The 19,390-nt window shown below is 46.9% G+C and overlaps 1 protein-coding gene across 3 annotated transcripts in view; it reads right to left on the reverse strand.

The window, feature by feature from the left end:
* The window catches only part of SCARF2 (scavenger receptor class F member 2), a 57,804-nt gene extending 43,953 nt beyond the window's left edge, over window positions 1-13,851 (reverse strand). The window contains exons 1-2 of one of the 3 annotated variants that reach the window (XM_060249201.1): window positions 13,444-13,851; window positions 5,555-5,613 (exon numbers count right to left, since the gene is read on the reverse strand). In XM_060249201.1, the coding sequence (XP_060105184.1) occupies window positions 5,555-5,613; window positions 13,444-13,811 (427 nt within the window). In that variant the 5' untranslated portion in view covers window positions 13,812-13,851. The remainder of the gene's footprint in view (window positions 1-5,554; window positions 5,614-13,443) is intronic. The other 2 variants (XM_060249200.1, XM_060249203.1) reach the window with 2 other exon arrangements.
* Between the last annotated feature and the right edge of the window lie 5,539 nt (window positions 13,852-19,390).

A 19,390-nucleotide genomic window follows, 5' to 3' on the forward strand; every position in this document is an offset into this window, starting at 1 on the left:
TCCCTGTGGTGAATTCTTGTTTTAAATTGCAGATATCTAATAACAATGATAAAAAATAAATAACATACCCAATGAATTGTTCTACATTTGCTTTACATCTTGTTTTCATAAATGGAAAGGAAGGTTGCAGTCAAGCCATCTGAAATGTCTCGAGCCTCCCTCCCTACCAGCCCTTATCTCCAAGATGAATAAACTCAACCACTTAAGCCATTTTCATGACCTTCCATACACTGGCTTATCCTACATCTTCAATCAGGTATGTGAAGTTAGCCAGCTAGAGGAGTCTGGCTGCTGACCTTACAAGTCATTTCTTGGTGCATTTTTCATTTTGCTCTTTCAAGGCATCCAAGCTGAAAGCTCAGGGCATCGAGTGGATGGAAGTAACCCAACATATGAAGTTGATTACATGCATAACTTTTACTTGGATTTCAGGCTGTAAACTGCAGGGCAAGGACTTATTTAAAGTAATTTTGTAAAGAAAAAAAAAACCTTCAGTGCTGACCAAAATTCAGGTTTGTAGCAGCCACCAAGAACATCCTCTACACATATGTGACATTCCAGTCCCATTCAGATATCACAAACAAAGCACATTTTGTTTGTAATGAGCATAAACATGGTTAATCGCCAGGCTCATGTGCTACGTCCCTTTTCCCCTCCTCTTCTCTTGTGCAGTATGCTGAGATAGCAAACCTCTGGATACCAGTCCTAGGAGGCAGCATCAGGAGAAGCCTCCAGGGCATCTGGTTAGCCAATGTGTGAAAAGGATGCTGGACTAGATGGACCACTGTTCTGATCCAGTAGAGCTCTTCTTATGTTCTTATTATGGAGATCTTCACCTGACTTGCTTTTCTCACAACACCTGTATATGGGTGCCATAACTAAATGAGGTTAGTGTCCCTTCTAGTAACCAGGATTCTTACCAAGAGTTAAACCACAGTTTAAAATACTAATTCCTGGACTGATGGTTTAGAGGATGATATAAAAGCAGCAAAAGAATCAAAGAAAGCAGCTAGATGAAATAACTGTGTCATACTAGGTGATTTTAACTACCCACACATTGATTGGGTCAATATGCATTTAAGTTAGAAGAAAGAGATTGGGCTCAGGGGTGTCAAACGTGCAGCCCAAGGGCTGGGTCAGCCCCCCCGGAGGGCTCCTATCAGACCCGTGAACAATTCACTGTCATCTGCTTCCTTCTCTCTCTCTTGCTCCCTTCTACATCACTGCTGAGTACAGTTCTGGTCATCGTACCTCAAAAAGGCTATTATAGTATTGGAAAAAGTACAGAAAAGGGCAACTAAAATGATTAAGGGGATGGAACACTTTCTCTATGGCCGTTTTCCCACTCACGTTTTACTGGCGCCACGACCATCCTGACGCCGGCGAATCTGCCTGGATTTCGCATCAGAAGCTCCGGCTACTTCCGTCGCTAAGCCAGCGCAAACGGAAATCGCAAAGATGCAGGAAAACGTTTGCGCTGGCTTAGCGACGGAAAGCGCCGGCGCTTCTGGGAGCGCCGGCGCTTCTGTTGCGAAATCCAGGCAGATTCGCCGGCGTCAGGATGGTCGTGGCGCCAGTAAAACGTGAGTGGGAAAACGGCCTATAAAAAAAGGTTAAAGAGGTTAGGGGATTTTTTTAGCTTGGAAAAATGACTGAGGGGTGACATGACAGAGGTTTACAAAATTATGCATAGGATTGAAAAGGTAGAGAAAGAAGTACTTTTCTTCCTTTCTGACAATACAAGAACTCATGGGCACTCAATGAAATGAATGAGCAGTAGGATTAGAACAGATAAAAGGAAGTACTTCTTTACCTAAAGAGCATTTAACACATGGAATTCACTACCACAGAAGTGGTGGCAGCTACAAGCATAGAAGGCTTCAAGAGGGGATTGGATAACATTATTATTATTATTATTATTATTATTATTATTATTAAATTATTATTATTATTATTTGCCTCATCTTGGCCAATTCTGGGCTCTTGGCAATGTACAACAAAAAGTACACAAAAAATCAATAAAGTCAGTGATTTAAAACAGTTGTATATGGAGCAGAGGTCCATCAGTAGCTGTTAGCCACAAAGTATAGATGGAACACTATGTCTGAGGCAGTGATGCTCTGTCTTCTAGGTGCTTAGGTGCAAACAGTGGGAGAGCTTCTTGAGTTCTGGCCCTGCTGGTGGACCTCCTGATGGCATCTGGCCACTGTGGCCACTGTGTGACAGAGAGTGTTGAACTGGATGGGCCATTGGCCTGATAAAGCATGGCTTCTATTATGTTCTTAGTACAACTGCACATTCTTTCACTCTCTCTCTCTGTCTCTCTGCTGGCTCTACAGGCCAAACGTGGCTGCTCTCAATCAGCACCAAGAAACATTACTCTGCAGGAAGGGAAGAGCCTCTTAGCCAACTGGAACGGCAGTGTATTTAAGAGGCCTCCAAAAATAGCCTCTCCAAATTTCCCATCAGCGCCTTGGGACTCCAAGTCCCAAGAACTCACAAAACTCCACTATTTTTTTTTCACTCTGTAAAAAGCTACAAAACATTTTAGCCGGAACCATTGGATGCCAAGATCCAGAGCCAAAGGGGAGCTTTTGGCCTCAGACAATAGAGAATAGAAAGACACAGAGTCCACTGCCTCTTGCCTTGCACTTGCAGTGATTCCGCAAAGGCCAAAAATATAAGGTAAAATATAATACCATTCACTTCATATTGGCCTTACTTGATACCAATAGCACAGACTGGGCTTAGAAACTGCTCAAAATTAATCACCAAAGCAACACAATTTTTGTCACAGGAAAAAACAGTTCTACAATCAGTATGAGTCATGCCCATGTTACTAAATTGCATGTTATCCAGTTTTCACTAGTTCTCTGGTGGGCCAAGAAATGCTTTGGGGCACTGAAAACTTTGACCAGTGATTCAGCAACTTCTCTTATAAGGCTTCCCCATGTACATTACGTATATAGGCGCCAGCATGGTGAAATAGTTAGTGTTGGACAAGTACTTGGCAGATCTGGTTCCGAAGCCACGAAGAACACTGAGTGACCATGGGACAGTAACTATTCTTCTGCCTAACCTACTTCACAGGGAGGTTGTGAGAACAAAATGGAGGAGAGGAAACTGAAATATACCACTGTGAGTTTTAAAGGAAGGGTGGGATAGGACATGTAAGAGAGATATTTACTTTTCCCCCAAGCAAATGAAGCTCTATTCTTCATCCAATTTTGTATCTTTGTTGTGTTCTTCCTTGACATTCAGCACACACAAAGCCCTCCCAATTAGGGTTGCAAACCTCCAAGTGGGAGTTTTTTTGGAATTATGGCTGCTCTCCAGACTGCAGGTACTGGAGAGTAGACTCTGTGGCATCCCATCCCTGCTGAACTCCTCCCTTTCCCAAACTTTGCCTACCCCAGCTTCCACCCTCCAAATCTCCAGCAATTTCCCTACCTAGAGTTGGCAACCTAATTCCCAGAAAAGGCTAGATTAGAAATCAGAATAACTCATAAAGCCTAGGGCCTACAGAATAACTCATAAAGACTTAGGTCTACACAGCAGTTCTCCAGATGCCTCTTAGGGATTTGCTTCCATTCACTGCAGTTTCATAATGCAATATCCTTATTTTATTTATTTCAGAGATTTTTCTGCTGCCTCTCCAGAGTCCTGCTTGGGTGGTTTACAATTAAAATAATAAATTATCTACATAAAAGCAACAACCCATTTTTAAAAGCCCAGGGACATAAAAATAAAATAAAACTGTCCATAAAATAGTCCTCAGACAAGATGCAGTGTCCTCACAACAATAAGCTTATCAGACACACCACAAAAGCATAAAAAGACCATACGAAATCCCACCAGACACACCACAAAAGCAAAAAAAGACCATATAAAATCCCCAGACCCAATTAGAATTATGTTAAAGCCCAGAGCTGACATATTTAAGACTGTGATATAGCTCCTTCTGGAAGTGCTGGATTTTAGAAGAGTCACTACCACTCTTCCCAGACATAACTGCAGGGCTGGCACTAAGGAGTCAGCAGGGTAGGCCACCACCTAGGGCGGCATCTTGCCACAGGGGTACCTGCAGGAGAAAGCTCAAAGTGGGTCGCAGCACTGGAGCACCCCGTAAGGACAAGGCGGAAGAGGCAGTGGTGGGGTTGAGTAGGAAGGCCTTCCTTTTACCCCTCTCCCTCCCTCCACTGCCCTGGGCCACGGGAGCAGCACAGCCGCCAGCCTGTGGACAGGTGACGTGAGTGTGTGTGGCCAAGGGAGGCAGTACTGAGGTACTGGGGCTAGGTGGTGATAGTATCCAGGGCTCTCTGCATGCTAAATGTTGTGGTAGCAGCAGTCCTGGCTCAGGCTGCAATGTGCTGCAATGGAGTGGAGCTCAGTTTCACTTTCAGTGTTCCTACAGCCAGCTGAAGCTCATGCTTCACAAGTACATCTGCACATACATCCACAAGTACACCTGGAATTGTGTCCTTGCAAATAAGGGGTTGATGCTTTGAGCCAGCTTGTCTCTGCTTAGTGGACCTGATCTAACCTGGGAACCCACAGCCAAAGGGGGATATTACACTGGAGAGCCATTGCCAATCTGAGTAGACCTCGGAGGTGGGGGTGGGGGGAGAAGCTTGCAATGGCATTTCGTTGTTTTCCCAGGTTTAGAGCAATTCATATTTTTAGTTTCTGCTTTGATCTTTGTGTTTTTTCTTGATATTTTATTTTAAAAATTGCATTGCCAAATGCCACTATTCCCTAGGGATGCCAATCCTCAGTTGGAGGCAGAGGGATAATGGAGAATTAATCTGAGAGGCTCTGAGGGGCTGTTTTTTGAGGTAGAGGCACCAATTTTTCAGCATAGCATCTAGTGCCTCTCCCCAAAACACCTCCTCCCCAAAATTCAAAAATGGAATCTCTATAGGGATTTACAGCACTCTTTAGGGTACGGATTGTGGCTCAGTGATAGAGCATCTGTTTGGCATGCAGAAGGGCCCAAGATCAATCCCTTCCTGGTATCTATAGGTAAAAGATGATGCGAAAGACCTCTTCCTGGGGCCCTGGACAGCCGCTGCAAGTGTAAGTAGACAACAACGGCCTTGATGGACCAATAGTCTGATTCAGTCTGCTTTATGTGTTCATGGATGTGTACTCATGACCCATGGGCTGAATGTTGGTGATGGTAGAAAGTGCCATTAAGTCACAGCTGACACAGTGACCCCATGGGGTTCTCAAGGCAAGAGATGTTCAAAGGTGGTTTGCCATTGCCTGCCTCCCTGTCACAACCCTGGTATTCCTTGGTGGTCTCCCATTCAAATACCAGTCAGGACTAACTTTGCTTAGCTTCTGAAATCTGACAAGATCAGGCTGGCCTTTTCCTAACCATGAAGAGGAGGGCCAGAAAGGCTCATCACTGGAACATCAACACATGGAAACAAAGAGAACAAAGGGGCTTTCCTGTTTCATTCCCTATTCCTCCAGCAAAAGACAGGAGACTTTTGGGTTGCCTCTAGTATGTTTAGGAAAGGAGGAGGGACAATATGAAACTGGCCCTTACCAATCAAACATTCCTCGCCTTGTTGCTTCCATCCAGGGCAGCAAACGGACCCAGAAGAACTGCAGAAAGATAGGACAGAGAGAGTATGCATTAGGAAAGATTGACTCTTGCCATTCAGAAGGACCCTCACAGCTGCCTGGAACTCCCTAGGTAGCCTTAAAGCAAGCAACAATCTCTTCAATTTTCACAAGTAATCTGAATGTGATAATAATGCTACTGGTTTACCTTACAGGGTTGTTGAAGAGCTAATAAGATTATTTATCTAAAGCTTTCTGAATTCTCTAATGGTGGGACATAGATGCTTTATGAGGAATTCTCCTAATCCAATCTGGCGCCCCATTTATTTCATTTCATGATTTAAACCTCCCTTCCCAGTTAAATCACTTCAGAGGTTAGGGTTGCCAGCTCTGGTAGGGGAATTCTTGGAGATTTGAAGGCAATACTTGGAAAGGGCAGAATTTGGGAAGGAAGGAAGCTCAGTGTGAATACAATGCCTTAGAGTCAGTCCTCCAAAGCTGCCATTTCTACCTGATCACTGTAGTCTGGAGACTAGCTGTAATTCTGGGAGAACCCTAGGCCCCTCCTGGAGATTGGCAAACCTATCTGGAGTAGCTATCTGCATGGAACAGAGTTAGCAACTAACTCAGCAGTCCAGCTCCTGGGCCAATCCCTGGCTCCTGGGCCACAGGAAAGGTTGATGGATGGTTTCTTGGCCACTTATGCATACAACTATAGAAACATTACTTATTTTGCCCTTGCAACACCTAAACTCATCAAATAAAAGGGGAAGGCAAGTTGACAGTCACAAAGAATCTAATCATAATATTCTCTCCCATCACATTTCCACTAGGAAATTCCAGGGCCATCCATTTACTGAGTCCGTTTCTTTGCAAGAAAAGAGTACCCCCTGAAAGGAAGCAGCATGCATTAGCAGCCTCTCCCTAAACTCCATAGAGCTGCAAGGCCGCCTTTGCTGACAACACACCAAGCACCAAAACTATTTCTTTGTAGCCCCTGCCCAAGCAGGGTATAGTAGATTTGCTCTCTTGCTTGAAAACCAGTCATGTAGGAACTCTAAAGCAGGGGTGGCCAACGGTAGCTCTCCAGATGTTTTTTTGCCTACAACTCCCATCAGCCCCAGTCAGCATGGCCAATGGCTGGGGCTGATGGGAGTTGTAGGCAAAAAACATCTGGAGCGCTACCGTTGGCCACCTCTGCTCTAAAGCACTGTCAGCCACAAAGGTAAAAGGCAGCACCACCACATATAAGAAGCCGGTCATCAGTATGCACGATAGCAAGCAAACACCAAACCCACTGCACAAACATAATCTAATCACTGATGCCACTGGAAGAAAAATCTTTGGTTATGTGAGCTAAAGTCTAGTGAAGAATTCATTTACTTAATTGACAATGACAACCACAAGAATGTGGCGTCATCCTGGGCTCTATGACACTCACAAGTGTGCAATCCAGAGTTTAGCACAAGAGCAGCAAAGAACGTATTGATAAGATTCATACTACACCCTTTCACTTCAAAAACTCTTGGCTCACAAATTAAAAAAATAAAACAATAATGTAAAACCAATAAGAAATCCCAAAACAACATGTTAATAAAAAACAAAACAAGGGAAAAAGGCAAGCAGTAAACAGTGCGGTCCAAATAAATCCCAAAATCCATCCAGTTCTAAATTACAACAATAAAGGCAGCTGTAATACACAAATGAGTCAATAAACTAAGATCTAGGAAATCTCAAAAGCTTTAATTTGGTGGAAAAATTTACCAGTTTAAGATAAAGGTAAAGGTGACTACTGCGCAAGCACTGAGGTTACTGACCCAGGGGGTGATGTCATGATGTGATGTTTTCTTGGCAGACTTTTTATGGGGTGGTTTGCCATTTCTTCCCCAGTCATCTACACTTGACCCCCAGTAAGCTGGGTACACATTTTACTGACCTTGGAAGGATGGAAGACTGAGTCAATCTTGAGCCGGCTACCTGAACCCAGTTTCTGCTGGGATCGAACTCTGGTCGTGAGCAGAGTTTGGACTACAGTACTGCAACTTACCACTCTGTGCCGCAGGGCTCTTGTTTAATCCACCTCAAAGAAGACTCATTTTAACTGATCTGCTCTAAAATACCATTTGAGACTCCGGGACCATGGAGTGCCAGAACCACAGAGAAAGCCTTCTCCCACACGCCCACCAATCTTCTCTCACTTGCACAGGGAAGGCCAGCTGCAGAGAATCTCAAGCTATGAGCAGGTTTATATAGCACAAGCAGTCCTGCAGATACCTAGGTCCAAAGTTGCTTAGGACCTTTTTGGTGGTAGAAAGCATAATCAAGTCCAAACCAGCTCATGGCAACCTCACAGGGTTTTCAAGGCAAGCAGTGAACAGAGGTGGTTTGCTTCTGCCTGCCTTGGGGCAAAAACCCTGGACTTTTTTGGTGGTCTCCCATCCAAGTACTAACCAGGGCTGATTCTCTTTAGCTTTCAAGATCAGGCTAGCCTAGGCCATCCAAGTCAGGACAGAGATTGTTTAAGGATGATGAACTAAGTCCAGATAAAAGGAGCAGTCGGGAGAGCCAGTTTGGTGTAGTGGTTTTGTGTGCAGACTCTTATCTGGGAGAACCGGGTTTGATTCCCTGCTCCTCCACTTGCACCTGCTGGCATGGCCTTGGGTCAGCCATAGCTCTGGCAGAGGTTGTCCTTGAAAGGGCAGCTGCTGTGAGAGCCCTCTCCAGACCCACCCACCTCACAGGGTGTCTGTTGTGGGGGAGGAAGGTAAAGGAGATTGTGAGCTGCTCTGAGACTCTTCGGAGTGGAGGGCGGGATATAAATCCAATATCTTCTTCTTCTTCTCTGAAATCCTCCCCTTTTTGTATCATTTTGGAAATAGAAAGATGCGGACTTTCACAGCAACAACTGAGGGCCCATCAAGGTATTACCTCTGTCACACAGAGGGTTTTCCTGTGCAAGTTCTGCCACACCATAACATGTAGCTCTGGCCACTGTGTGATTTTTTTTCTGGATAAAGCTGCAACCAGCTTGGAAATTCTCTATGCCAGACAGCATCATGCCATGACCGACATTACATATCAGAGTAGCAGTATGGAGAAGCCATCATGCGGGGGTTGTTTCCAGATCCCTCCATTCCAAAAAAGAGAGAATGTTTAGCTTTGTGTGTGTGTGTGTGTGTGTTGCGTGCACACACAGAAAGCTGTTAAAATGCTGATATTTATTACTCATTTCACATGATACAAGACTGGCCTGGTTTCAAGATTCACTGCCAGTTAATACCCCACAATGATGTAATAGGCTCCTTCTCAAATTAGGTAGGCTGCATTTTTTTTGGCACACACACACACACACACACACACACATATATATATATATACATACACATTTCAGATGGCAAGCCCCTGGGGGATTAGACTACCTGATCCTAAGGAGGTTTAAACTTGGTGCACCAACCTCTTAAAAGGTATCATTGCAACAGATTGTGATTCAAGACGTTTGTCCCAGAATTCTCAGAAACATGGCAAGTGCATCTGTGGACCCCTCTTTGGGGAAGTGCAACATGTTCATCAACAAGGGCTTGGCAGGTAGCAGGTTCGAGACAACGTCTTTTTGGTTTGAGGAGTACTGCCATGGGAATGCTATTGCTTGGCTTCAAGGGATCACTAGCAGAGGGTTTTTATAAAACTAATAACCCAAGAAGGTTCTTTACTGGCTTTGATGGCTGGTGGTTCAGGGCATTTTGGGTTGGATCCTGTGCAAACTTTTTGCTAATGAAGGGGACTTTTGTTAGTGGAGCAAAACCTCCTTGTACCACCCCTCCCACTACAGTCCCAAATGTCCCCCATACAGAAAATCAAAGGATTGGCATGGAAAGGAGAATTGGCAAAAATCATCCCACATTCCATCAATGGAAATCTGCAGTGGATCCAGCTCTTTATAATTCAAATAATTCAGATGTATGGGCAACCCAAATAATTCAGATGTACAGGCAACCTGAAAACCATGCAACTGTCAACACAAAATTATAAAATAATATATAGTAATATGTTCTGAAGCAGTGGTTTTGAGTGTTCCAAGCGCTTCCTATGCATTATCCAACCCATTCTCACGAGATTGGGGTAAGGTGAGGCAACCTCTGGTCCATGTTCAGCACAGGACTGGACACCGGATAGATGTCTGACTAGCAGTTGGACCTCTACACTAGACATCTGGCTTCTTCTAGGACTCACTGCGGCCAAGTTCAATATGGAAAGCCAGGAAGAAATAGGGGAGATGAGGTTCAAAGCTGCAGGGCAATTGCATCTCCTACCTCCCAGCTAAAAGAGGCCAGCTTCTATAGGAACGCATCCTGACCTGGAGGCCAAAGGTTGTTCTGCTCTGTAAAAGATCTTAGTGGAAATATGGCCTGGAATTTGAGGAAGGGGCACCAAGCATAGTAGTTTCTCTGAATGGAACCATTATCCAAAGCCTATGTGAGTTTTACCTTGAGGCACAGCAGGAGACAAGCAGATATGAGTCATTGAAGGGACAATCCCCTGCGCCTCACTGAAACTCACAAGACCTCAGCAGTGCTCTCTCTCACACACCTCTTGTGAGGTTTGCACAGAAGAACTCTCAGCAGGCTGCACCCAGGGAGGTGTGGCAGGAGATTAAAACCATATACCAAGAAAGGCTGGCATAAATTGTTTACATTAAGAATCTCTGATTTCTCTAATTATACAGAATCTAATCTGCATTTTTTTTACTATTAACAATGAAGAACCAACTCAGTGAGGCCTTACATCAGACTGCAGCCTTTTTCTGGCTTTGCCATTCATGAGGGAGAGGCAGGGAATGCTGCAGCCCCTGCAGCTAAGGAGGCTGAAGTTGGTTCCCAGTTCCTTAATTGCACTTGTTTGGAGGTTCTAGCAGGGGAGAGCAGCTATCATATACCCTTGACCGAAGAATGGTACACTCCTTTTATTTGGGATGGTTGTCCTCTTCCACCAAGTGCGCAGCTTCAGGAGGGATGCACATGGAGCAGTGAGGGAGGTACTAGGGGATACCTGCCTAGCCAGTCAGATCAGCCGAATCAACCCTGGCTATCAATGGGGTGACAGATGTCGCAGCCAGATTGCCCTCACATCCCTTAACTGCACTTCCTATTTGCAAATCCATTTCCTTAACTGCACTTCCTATTTGCAAAGTTCCTATCTGGAAATCCAATCACAAAGAACTCAAAAGTGCGAAGAAAGAACTGGGAACCATCTTCAGCCTTCTCCACCATAAACCGTTGGGAAACTTGTTGATCAGCTGCTGCCTGTATAAAACTACAAGCCTATCTTCCCAATCACAAGGGCTAGAAAGTTGCTATGATTTGTTTAAATGAAAACTGGAATTCCTACGAACCTAAATTCTACAAATGGCAACACATTCTCAGGCTTTCCTGTGCTCTTGGAGAATTGCATTGCACATGGAGCACTGCTTATTTTGCTTTCCAGTTTCCTTCCCTGATATATCTACATATCAGTAGAAAAGACTAAGAGTCCAGTAGCACCTGTGTCATAAATCTGTAGAAGTGAGCAGTGACTCATGAAAGCTCATACCCTCCCACAATTTTTGCTAGTCTTTAAGGAGCTCCTGGACTCTTGTTCTTCTCTTCTGCTACAGACAGATGAACACAGCCACCCATCTTTCCTGCATTGTGCAGGGGGTTGGACTAGATGACCCTGGAGGTCCCTTCCAACTCTATAATTCTATGATCTATATCTAAATATGTACAGTAACCCAGTGAAGTCTGCCAGAATGTGTGTGTGTGTGGGGAGGCAGACTGGCCATTTATCTTTCAAGGGAAGTTCCTGAGGGGCTGCTTTGCAGAGCTGTTGTGGCCCCAGAAACTCCACTAGTGCTGCAGGAGCATTTGGTTTGTATTTTCCAGCGGTGATGGTGTCAGCTCACCAGCTGCCTTTCTCCTGCACTGTGACTGGAGGCAGCAAGTGAGCCAATGCCTATCATCAGCACCGCTGGCTGGGTCTGAGCTGAGTGCCCCCAAAATCCTGGTGCAGCACTCCCAAAGCTGCTTCGCTCAGCTCATTTCAGGGACTCTGAAATGCCTCCATTTGCCTATGGGGAAGAAGATGAGAGGGCAGAATTGTCTGGCCTGGGCCTCTGGTCTCTTGGGAGCCCAAGTGCCCCTGAAATGCACATTCCAGCAGCTCCTTTACTTGATCAAGGACAATCACAGGAGGCCCATCCTGCTGCCATCCGAACACTCAACTGCATCTCTAACACCCCCCTCCCCAAATTTCCATGCTTGCCTCCATCACAAAACAGACATTGTCTTGGTAGAGAAAACATGGCCCAGATGCTTCTATGGCAAAGGGGGTGGGGAAGAAACCTCACGCAGAAACGGCAAAGCCCTCTTTCGTCTAAGAAGGTTTGTTTGCAAGAGTTTCAATTGAAAACAGATGTATCGTCTCTTTCCATTGGGTTTTAAGTTACACTTGGAAGGAGGCTGGTGAGTGTTTGGGGTTGGGTTTTCTCTCTCACTGGTTCTTTGAACCTCATGGAAAAGATGGGGGGAGGGACACCTATTGGGAAGGGTGGATCCCCAGAAATGTCAGTCGCTTTCGTAGCTCAGGTTTCCATTCAGAGAGCTGCAATTTCGGGTACAGCAGGGTGGGCAATGTATGTGTGTCTGTGTGTGTGTGTGTGCAGGGGAGAGGGCTGTTTGGCAAGTGCGGAAATTAAATGCAGCATCTTGAGACCATTAAGTATAGGATGGGGTTAACTCTCCAAAAGCAGCCTTAGCTGGAGGGAGAGGAAACCAGAGTCTTCCAAGAGCTCAGTGCTGGCAATCCTTTTACTGCTTAAATACAGGGTTGCGAGAGAAGTTGCAATTAACATCCCGCGCCACCAGTCCGTCTCCCCCACCGCCTTTCCAGGGGCCTCCCCATTCAAGCCATGGGAGACCAGCAGCAACCGTGGCACCACGAATGGAGAGGAAAGCAATCCCTTCTTCTCTGGGTCTGGATACAGTCTCCAATCTATGGGGGGGGGGAACCAGCCATCCCAAGCTCCCCTGGGATCCATGAGAACCCCCCTCCCCAGGCTAGAAGATAGGTTCCCCACCATTGGGGGGGGGGGTCTCAGGGTAAAGGGGGGAGGGCTCCCTGAAGACTGTCACGAAATCTCAGGGAGAAATCCAGAATCAGAGCCACACTGGCAAACTTTGCAGAGGCAACAGAAAGGATGGAGACTATACAAGGAGGGAGAGCCATCCAAGGAGGGGGACTCTCACTTCTCTCTCTCTCTCTCCCCGGAGGCGTCTGCACTCTTTGGAGGCATGTGCACTCTGGGTGACATGAGGATATTTCAACCCCCCCCCCAGCTATTCTACAGCACATTTGGGGACACCCCCCCCCCCCACGGAAAAAAAGTGGAGTTTCTTGCCAGGACAGAAAGAGAGAAAGTGGCCCGTTACTTAAATCCCCAGATTAGACCACGGGCATCTTTAGACCATCCAAGCTGAGAAAGTATGAGGGGATTTCTGCTTGCGGATGGGGAAGGACCAGAGCCGCCCCCTCCTCTAAAGAACGGGCATCGGAGACGGGATAAGCCACATCCCAACGTCTGCGGAGGACCGAGAGAGGGTCTTTCCTGACAGTCCACACCTCATCTCTGCAGCCCCCGTTGCCATTCAAGGCGGCCTCCCGACTCCGAGGAAGACCAAGGCTGCAGCCCCTCGCCCGCCCGCCCCCCCGCCGTCCAACCGGCTGAACTAGGCCCGGCTGCCCTGCGCGCCGGAGAGCGCCTGGGGCGGCGTGTGCTTGGCGAGGCTGGGCGGCGCGCCCTCGTGCGACGGGGCCGAGCGTGGGCCGTCTTCTTCTTACCCGGGCGCCGGACAGACGTTCCTCCCGCGGGGACTCAGCTCCTGGGCAGCTCCCCAGCTCAGCAGCACGAGCAGAGGGAGGAGCGCGCCGCGGCCGCCTCCGACTTCGCCTGCACCTCCGGCGCGCCGGGCCCTCCTCGCCGGCGGCGGCTCCATGCGTGGCGCGCGGCGCTCTCCGGCCCGGCCCGGGCAGCCTGGCTCCCCAGCAGCGGCGGCGGCGCCTCCTCCTCCTCCCCGCTGCTGCCTGCTGCTGCTGCAGGAGCCCGGCCGGAAGCTGCAGTGCGAGCGCCTCCGCCACCGTCGCCGCCTCCCCCTCGCCCCTCTCGGCGGCAGCAGGAGGGGCGCCCGGCCAGCCAGGAAATGCCGCATTGGTTCCCCCCTCGCCTGAGCCCCGGCCAGCCTACGCCGCTCACCGAGGCGCCGCCGCCGCCGCCGGCCTCCCTCCTCCGCGCCTCTCGTGGCCCGCGCTGGACTTCCAGCAGGAGGGACGCCCCTCTCTCCGCGCCCCCGGGGGCTCGCGCCATGGCAAGCACGCGGGGCTCCTTGCCTCACAAGGCCCCAGGGTGACTGCTCTCGGCCCCAAGGTGCTTGACATTCGGCAAGAGCTACTCGCTCTTATGTAGTAGGTGCATTTGGTCCCTGAGATGCCCCATATCAAAGCTGCCTGCCGCAGTGGCCCCACACAAGGCGGGGGCGGGGTGGGGGGCTGCCCGATGCCAGGCTGCGGTGGATTCCTGGTTGTTCACACAGAAGAACACCCCTAAGTGCCGCCCTGGGGGCGTCAGGTGTAGTGGTGGAACCAACTTCCTTCTGGAATCCCAGGGTTGCAAATGTATATTTGCTTTTAATATGTGATGCTGTTTTTATTTGTTGTTAGCAGCCCTGAGCCCGCCAGGGGAGGGCGGGATATAAATTTGATTAAATAAATAAATATATGATTGCAGCCTCTGTGTCACTGACATCACAGGGACATCTGTTCAAGACCAACCTGAGATCCATTCCGACTGTACCTCGCATCTCTTGTACTGTTGTGGAGGACAGGTGGGGGACAGATCAAGTGCTCTTTGAGCCTTCATTTAAACATGAGGGTAGGCTGGAAATTCCCTCTACCTAGTGACTTATTTAAATGGGGTTTTCAGCCGCCTGGCAAGAAGAGCCCTCTTACTGGGTCAGACTGATGTCCTTTTACATCCATAAATGGCTGACAAGACATCCTTGAAGGGCCACATAGACCAAAGATCCCTCTCCATCATGGCCTTCTGCCATCAACTGGCATTCTACGCTCTGTGAATGTGTCCAATATTTCATTTTGCAGCCATCTAAGCAGCAGCTATCACTACAGTGACATCTTAACTAGATATTGTATGAAATGTTTAGTCCTGATTTTAATCTACTTTTTAATCATCTCTGTTGGCTGCCTCTCCCCCATTTTTATGAGAAAGGGATAAAAGGTTTTCTAGATCCACTACACTTTTTTGAATTAAATTTCTACCAGGTCCTACATTAGTCATTCTCTAAGGGGAAAAGCCCCAGACTCTTTAGCCTTTCTCTGTAGAGAAAGTATTCCAGCTGCAGAATAATTTTTATCCTCTTTTCCAGGGCTTTTTTTTGGTAAAAAAAGACCAGCAGGAACTCATTTGCATATTAGGTCACACCCCCTGACACTAAGCCAGCTGGAACTGCATTCCTGTGGGTTTCTCTTAAAAGAAAAGAAAAGAAAGAAAAGTCCTGTTCTTTTTCAAGTTTTCCAGGGCTCTTAATTTATTCTTTATAAGATGGGTCAGTGAAGAACTGTGCCAGGTTTTCCAAATGAAGCAGCACCATAAATCTATACAAAAACAATAATGGCTGGGGTTTCCCCCCCAAATCCCTTTTTAAAACCCTTAGCAAAGAATTTTGCCTTTTTTTGCCTCTACTACATACTGAGTGGACATTTTCACAGAACTAGCTGGCATGATCACACTTTTTTTTGGTTAGTTACTGCCAGTCTAGATCCTATCATTGTATATAATGGTGAGATTTTATTCTCCAACATGCATCACTTTATGCTTACATTGGATCTCACCAGTCATATTGTTATTCATCCATATGGCAGAGATCTTTTTGAGTTCTTCTCAGGGCCATAGCCAGGACTTCAAATTTAATGGGGCATGCATACATGATTTTGGTTTTGGGGGGCAGGGACAACCAATAACCCCCACAGTGAAAAACAAGCCAATGCCACCCGACCTCCTGTACAGAAAGAGTCTCTTCTCAGTCCACTTTGTTTTTACCTTCCTCAACGATTCCATGTCATTTGTGACCAGTACTTCATTGCTTGCCCTTGATTGTAGATCATTTATGAACAAATTAGGTCATACCTTACTACATATTTTTGAGGATCCAATTATTCACCTATATGACAAAGTGCTAATTTATTCCTACTCTGTGCTGTCTGTTGCTTAACCACTTGATGATCTGTTCCCTTATCCCATGATTCAGGAATTTATATAGGAATACGTCCATAAATGGCTGACGACATCCTTGAAGGGCCACATAGACCAAAGGTCCCACGGGCTCCATCATTGCCTTCTGCAATCAACTGGCATTCTACTCTCTTTGAATTTGTCCAGTATTGAATTTATGGTGAGGAATGTTGTCAACAAATGGGTGATGGTGGAGATTCAAGTATATAAGGTCTACCCGATCACCCTTATCTATACTCATTAACACTGTCAAGGAACGCTACAATGTTGGTGAGGCAAAACTTCTTTTGCTGAGAGCAAAGCTCATCCCTCTGTACCGTTAGTCTTCAGCCTTCCCACAGCTAGGATTCCCTTTAAGTCTCAAATAGCAACAAGGGACCTGCTGCACTGTAAACATGTGACAGAGTTATGTGACAGGAAGAGAAAGCTAGAGTTATGATTTCTTGGTGTCAGAGGCAGGACTGCAGTCAGCAGACCAAGAAACTCAAGGACAGGAAGCAAGCCAAACACAAGAAAGCGTACCATAGTGTGGAACCAGTCAAGAGCCTGAGCCATCAAGGAATCTTATTCACCACTGAATAGTCTTCACTTGCCATCCTGCAGTTCTTAGATGCATGAAAAGAGGCAGGAGACATGGCGCCTTTACTCTCTACGAACATGCATTAGCAGCTGACCCTTCTGAAATACAGCAAAAATAAAGGTGGCTCTACAGGACCTACTGGAGAGTTACAAAGCATGGGTTGACCAATGCTTTATAACATTTAAGCAGTCTGTCTTTAACAGGCATCAGGCTAGGAAGCTTGTAATTCCAGATTCCTTTTTAAAAATAAATCAGCGTTCAGTTTGTTACTTTCAAATTCCCTGGTGCAGAGTGTGGTTTTAAGGACAAGCTGTGTATTGTCAGGAAATAAAAAATTGCATATCTGAGCTCCTGAAAGCCTATGCGAGTACTTGAGCAACTCAGTAACTTGTCCACTTTTAATTTGTCTGTTAGCCGTAGAACTTTGTTTTGTATCACCTCAGTTGGCCTCAGTTCTTCAGACACCATCAATGAAAATAGCAGTTCTAGGAGAGGCCACTGCCATATCTGTAATACTGTATCTGCATTTAAGAGAGTCTAAAATTTCTTGGAGGACTCCATTTTCCCTTAGCAATCTTTGCTTTCCGAGAACCCAACCCCGTGTGGTTGGTTTTCTGCTTCTGCTATATGTAAAGAAATTCTTAATGTTTTTGTTGTATGCCCCTCAGAGTCTCCTTTGGCTTGCCTTAGAGGTAGCTTGTGTTGGTTTTGCCAGAACCCAAGTACCTTCCTGTGCTCTTTGACTTTTGAAAGAAAGCCTGCTTTCCTTTTGTGGTTGGTCAAACCACATGTTGGCATGGTCATGTTGGCATCTTCCTTGTTTTGATGGTATCTTTGCTAATCTGTGTCATGCATCCTATCTGAGCTTCTGTTATTTAATTGACGCGCAGAGTGGTGGTATGCAAGTAGTGGTGGACAGTGCTGCATGCGTGCTGCCCAGTTTTAAGTAGAGGCTGTGTGTATGCACGATCATAAGTTCTAGACTTAGAGCAGAGACACTGCATGCGATTGGACTAGATGACCCTCAGGGACTCTCCTCTACATTTCTAGTATTTCAGTATCATGTTTAAATCAGGCTTTCTCTTTGTGACAGCTATGGGTTGTCATAAGCAACATTCAGGAGCATTGAATACTCCAGTCAAGTGGTTAGTTCATTTAAACATAAGTAGAGAGTAAGCATAACCAGCACCTGGGCACCGCAGACTGAAGGAATGATTAGGTTAGCAGAATGCTCAAGACATGTATCACAGCAGAATGTATCTGGTGTTTGCTGCTAAGGAAGGAAGGTACACATGGACTTTCTTAACTATGTAAGGAACTCCATTTCATACAAGATAGCATTATAATGTAGTCCAACTACCTATGATGGATCATGAAAATGTAGGTCTGCCCTTCCCTCATGGTGACAAAATGGAAAAGTGTGTTGGGGGAGAAGGTACCATTTGGAAGGAAAATTCCCCTGAGAGTAGCAATCTATGCATCCAAGGGCATCAGAGCAGTAGAAAGGGTGGACTCTGTATCAGTGGCTCCCAACCTTTTTGGCACCAAGAACCAGTTTAGTGGAAGACCATTTTTCCCAGACCAGTGTGTGTGTGTGGGGTGCTGGGGTTTTTGCTGCCCCAGGCTACCCCTTGCCCCATCCCTGCCCCCCATGGGAGTTGTTAAATGAGGGCTAGGCGAAGGTTGCTGCCACACTGCCCCTTCCACCCACCAGGGACCCAGGAGGATGAGAGGTGGTGCTTTGGAGAGAGGCTGCGCTGCCTCTTTCGTCTCCCTGGGCCCCGGGCAGGCAGAAGGGGTGGTGGGGCTGTTCTGCCTCATTCTGAGGCTGCCTCCCCTGAAAGGTGCAGTGTGGCACCTCTACCTTGCTCCATGGCCCTGTTGCTAACAGACCATGGACCGGTACCAGTCCACAGCCCAGGGGTTTGGGACCCCTGCTCTATATAATAGTCTTCCTTTGAAGACTGAGGCTAAGAGAAAGCAAATTTTTCACTTCCCCTACAAAGGGTAGCCACTTTTGAGCAGCCTCTCACTTGAGAAATTTAGCAGTGCCCTTTAGTCCCAAGAGAAGCAATGGTTGAGCTTTGAAAACTCCACGCATTTCTTATTTGACACAGAAGCCATGATATAAAAATAGGCCAAACTGATGACCTATGAGTCAAAGGAAGCCCTTTACTTGCCTGTGCATGGGAGCTGTCTTGAATTTGGTTTTCCCTCCTGCTTTTTCCCAGACCCTACTTCATGTTTCCGGGTTGGCTATTAGGCCAAATGGTTGCAAGAGACCGTGCTCAAAACAGAAACCTCTCCAGATCCTTCAAGCCCCCCCTCCCCCACCACCTGGGGGTATCTTTTATTTCCAGCTCTGGAAGTGGAGAGAGAGGATGGGCAGCTGTTGAAAGTGACACCCACATCAGCACTAAATGCCAACCTAGCAAAGCCAAAACAGCAGCTGTCAGATTAAGAAAAGCTGATCTCTCTCGGCTTGGCTTCGCGAACGAAGATTTAAGAAGGGTGCAATAGTCCACGTTTGCTGCAGGCTCGCTGGTGGCTGACAAGACCAATGTGGGACAGGCAGGTCCGGCCACAGCGGCTGCAGGGAAAGGTCTGATTTAGGGTTGGTGCTGTAGCAGTGCGATTCTTCCTCAATCTCCTTTTGTCCTCAAGACCAGCTATGCGTGCGTTCTCAAAGGAAGAGACAGCCTGGTGGATGGTGTGCCTCCATGCTTTGCGATCTGAGGCTAGGTCAGACCACTGGTGATGGTTGATGTGACAGGTGCTAAGGGATTTCTTCAAGGAGTCCTTGTACCTCTTCTTTGGTGCCCCTCTATTTCGATGGCCGGTGGAGAGTTCGCCATACAGGGCAATCTTGGGAAGGCGGTGGTTTTCCATCCTTGAAATATGCC

This window comes from Heteronotia binoei, chromosome 11 (assembly GCF_032191835.1).
Source record: "Heteronotia binoei isolate CCM8104 ecotype False Entrance Well chromosome 11, APGP_CSIRO_Hbin_v1, whole genome shotgun sequence".
Lineage (NCBI taxonomy): Eukaryota > Metazoa > Chordata > Lepidosauria > Squamata > Gekkonidae > Heteronotia > Heteronotia binoei.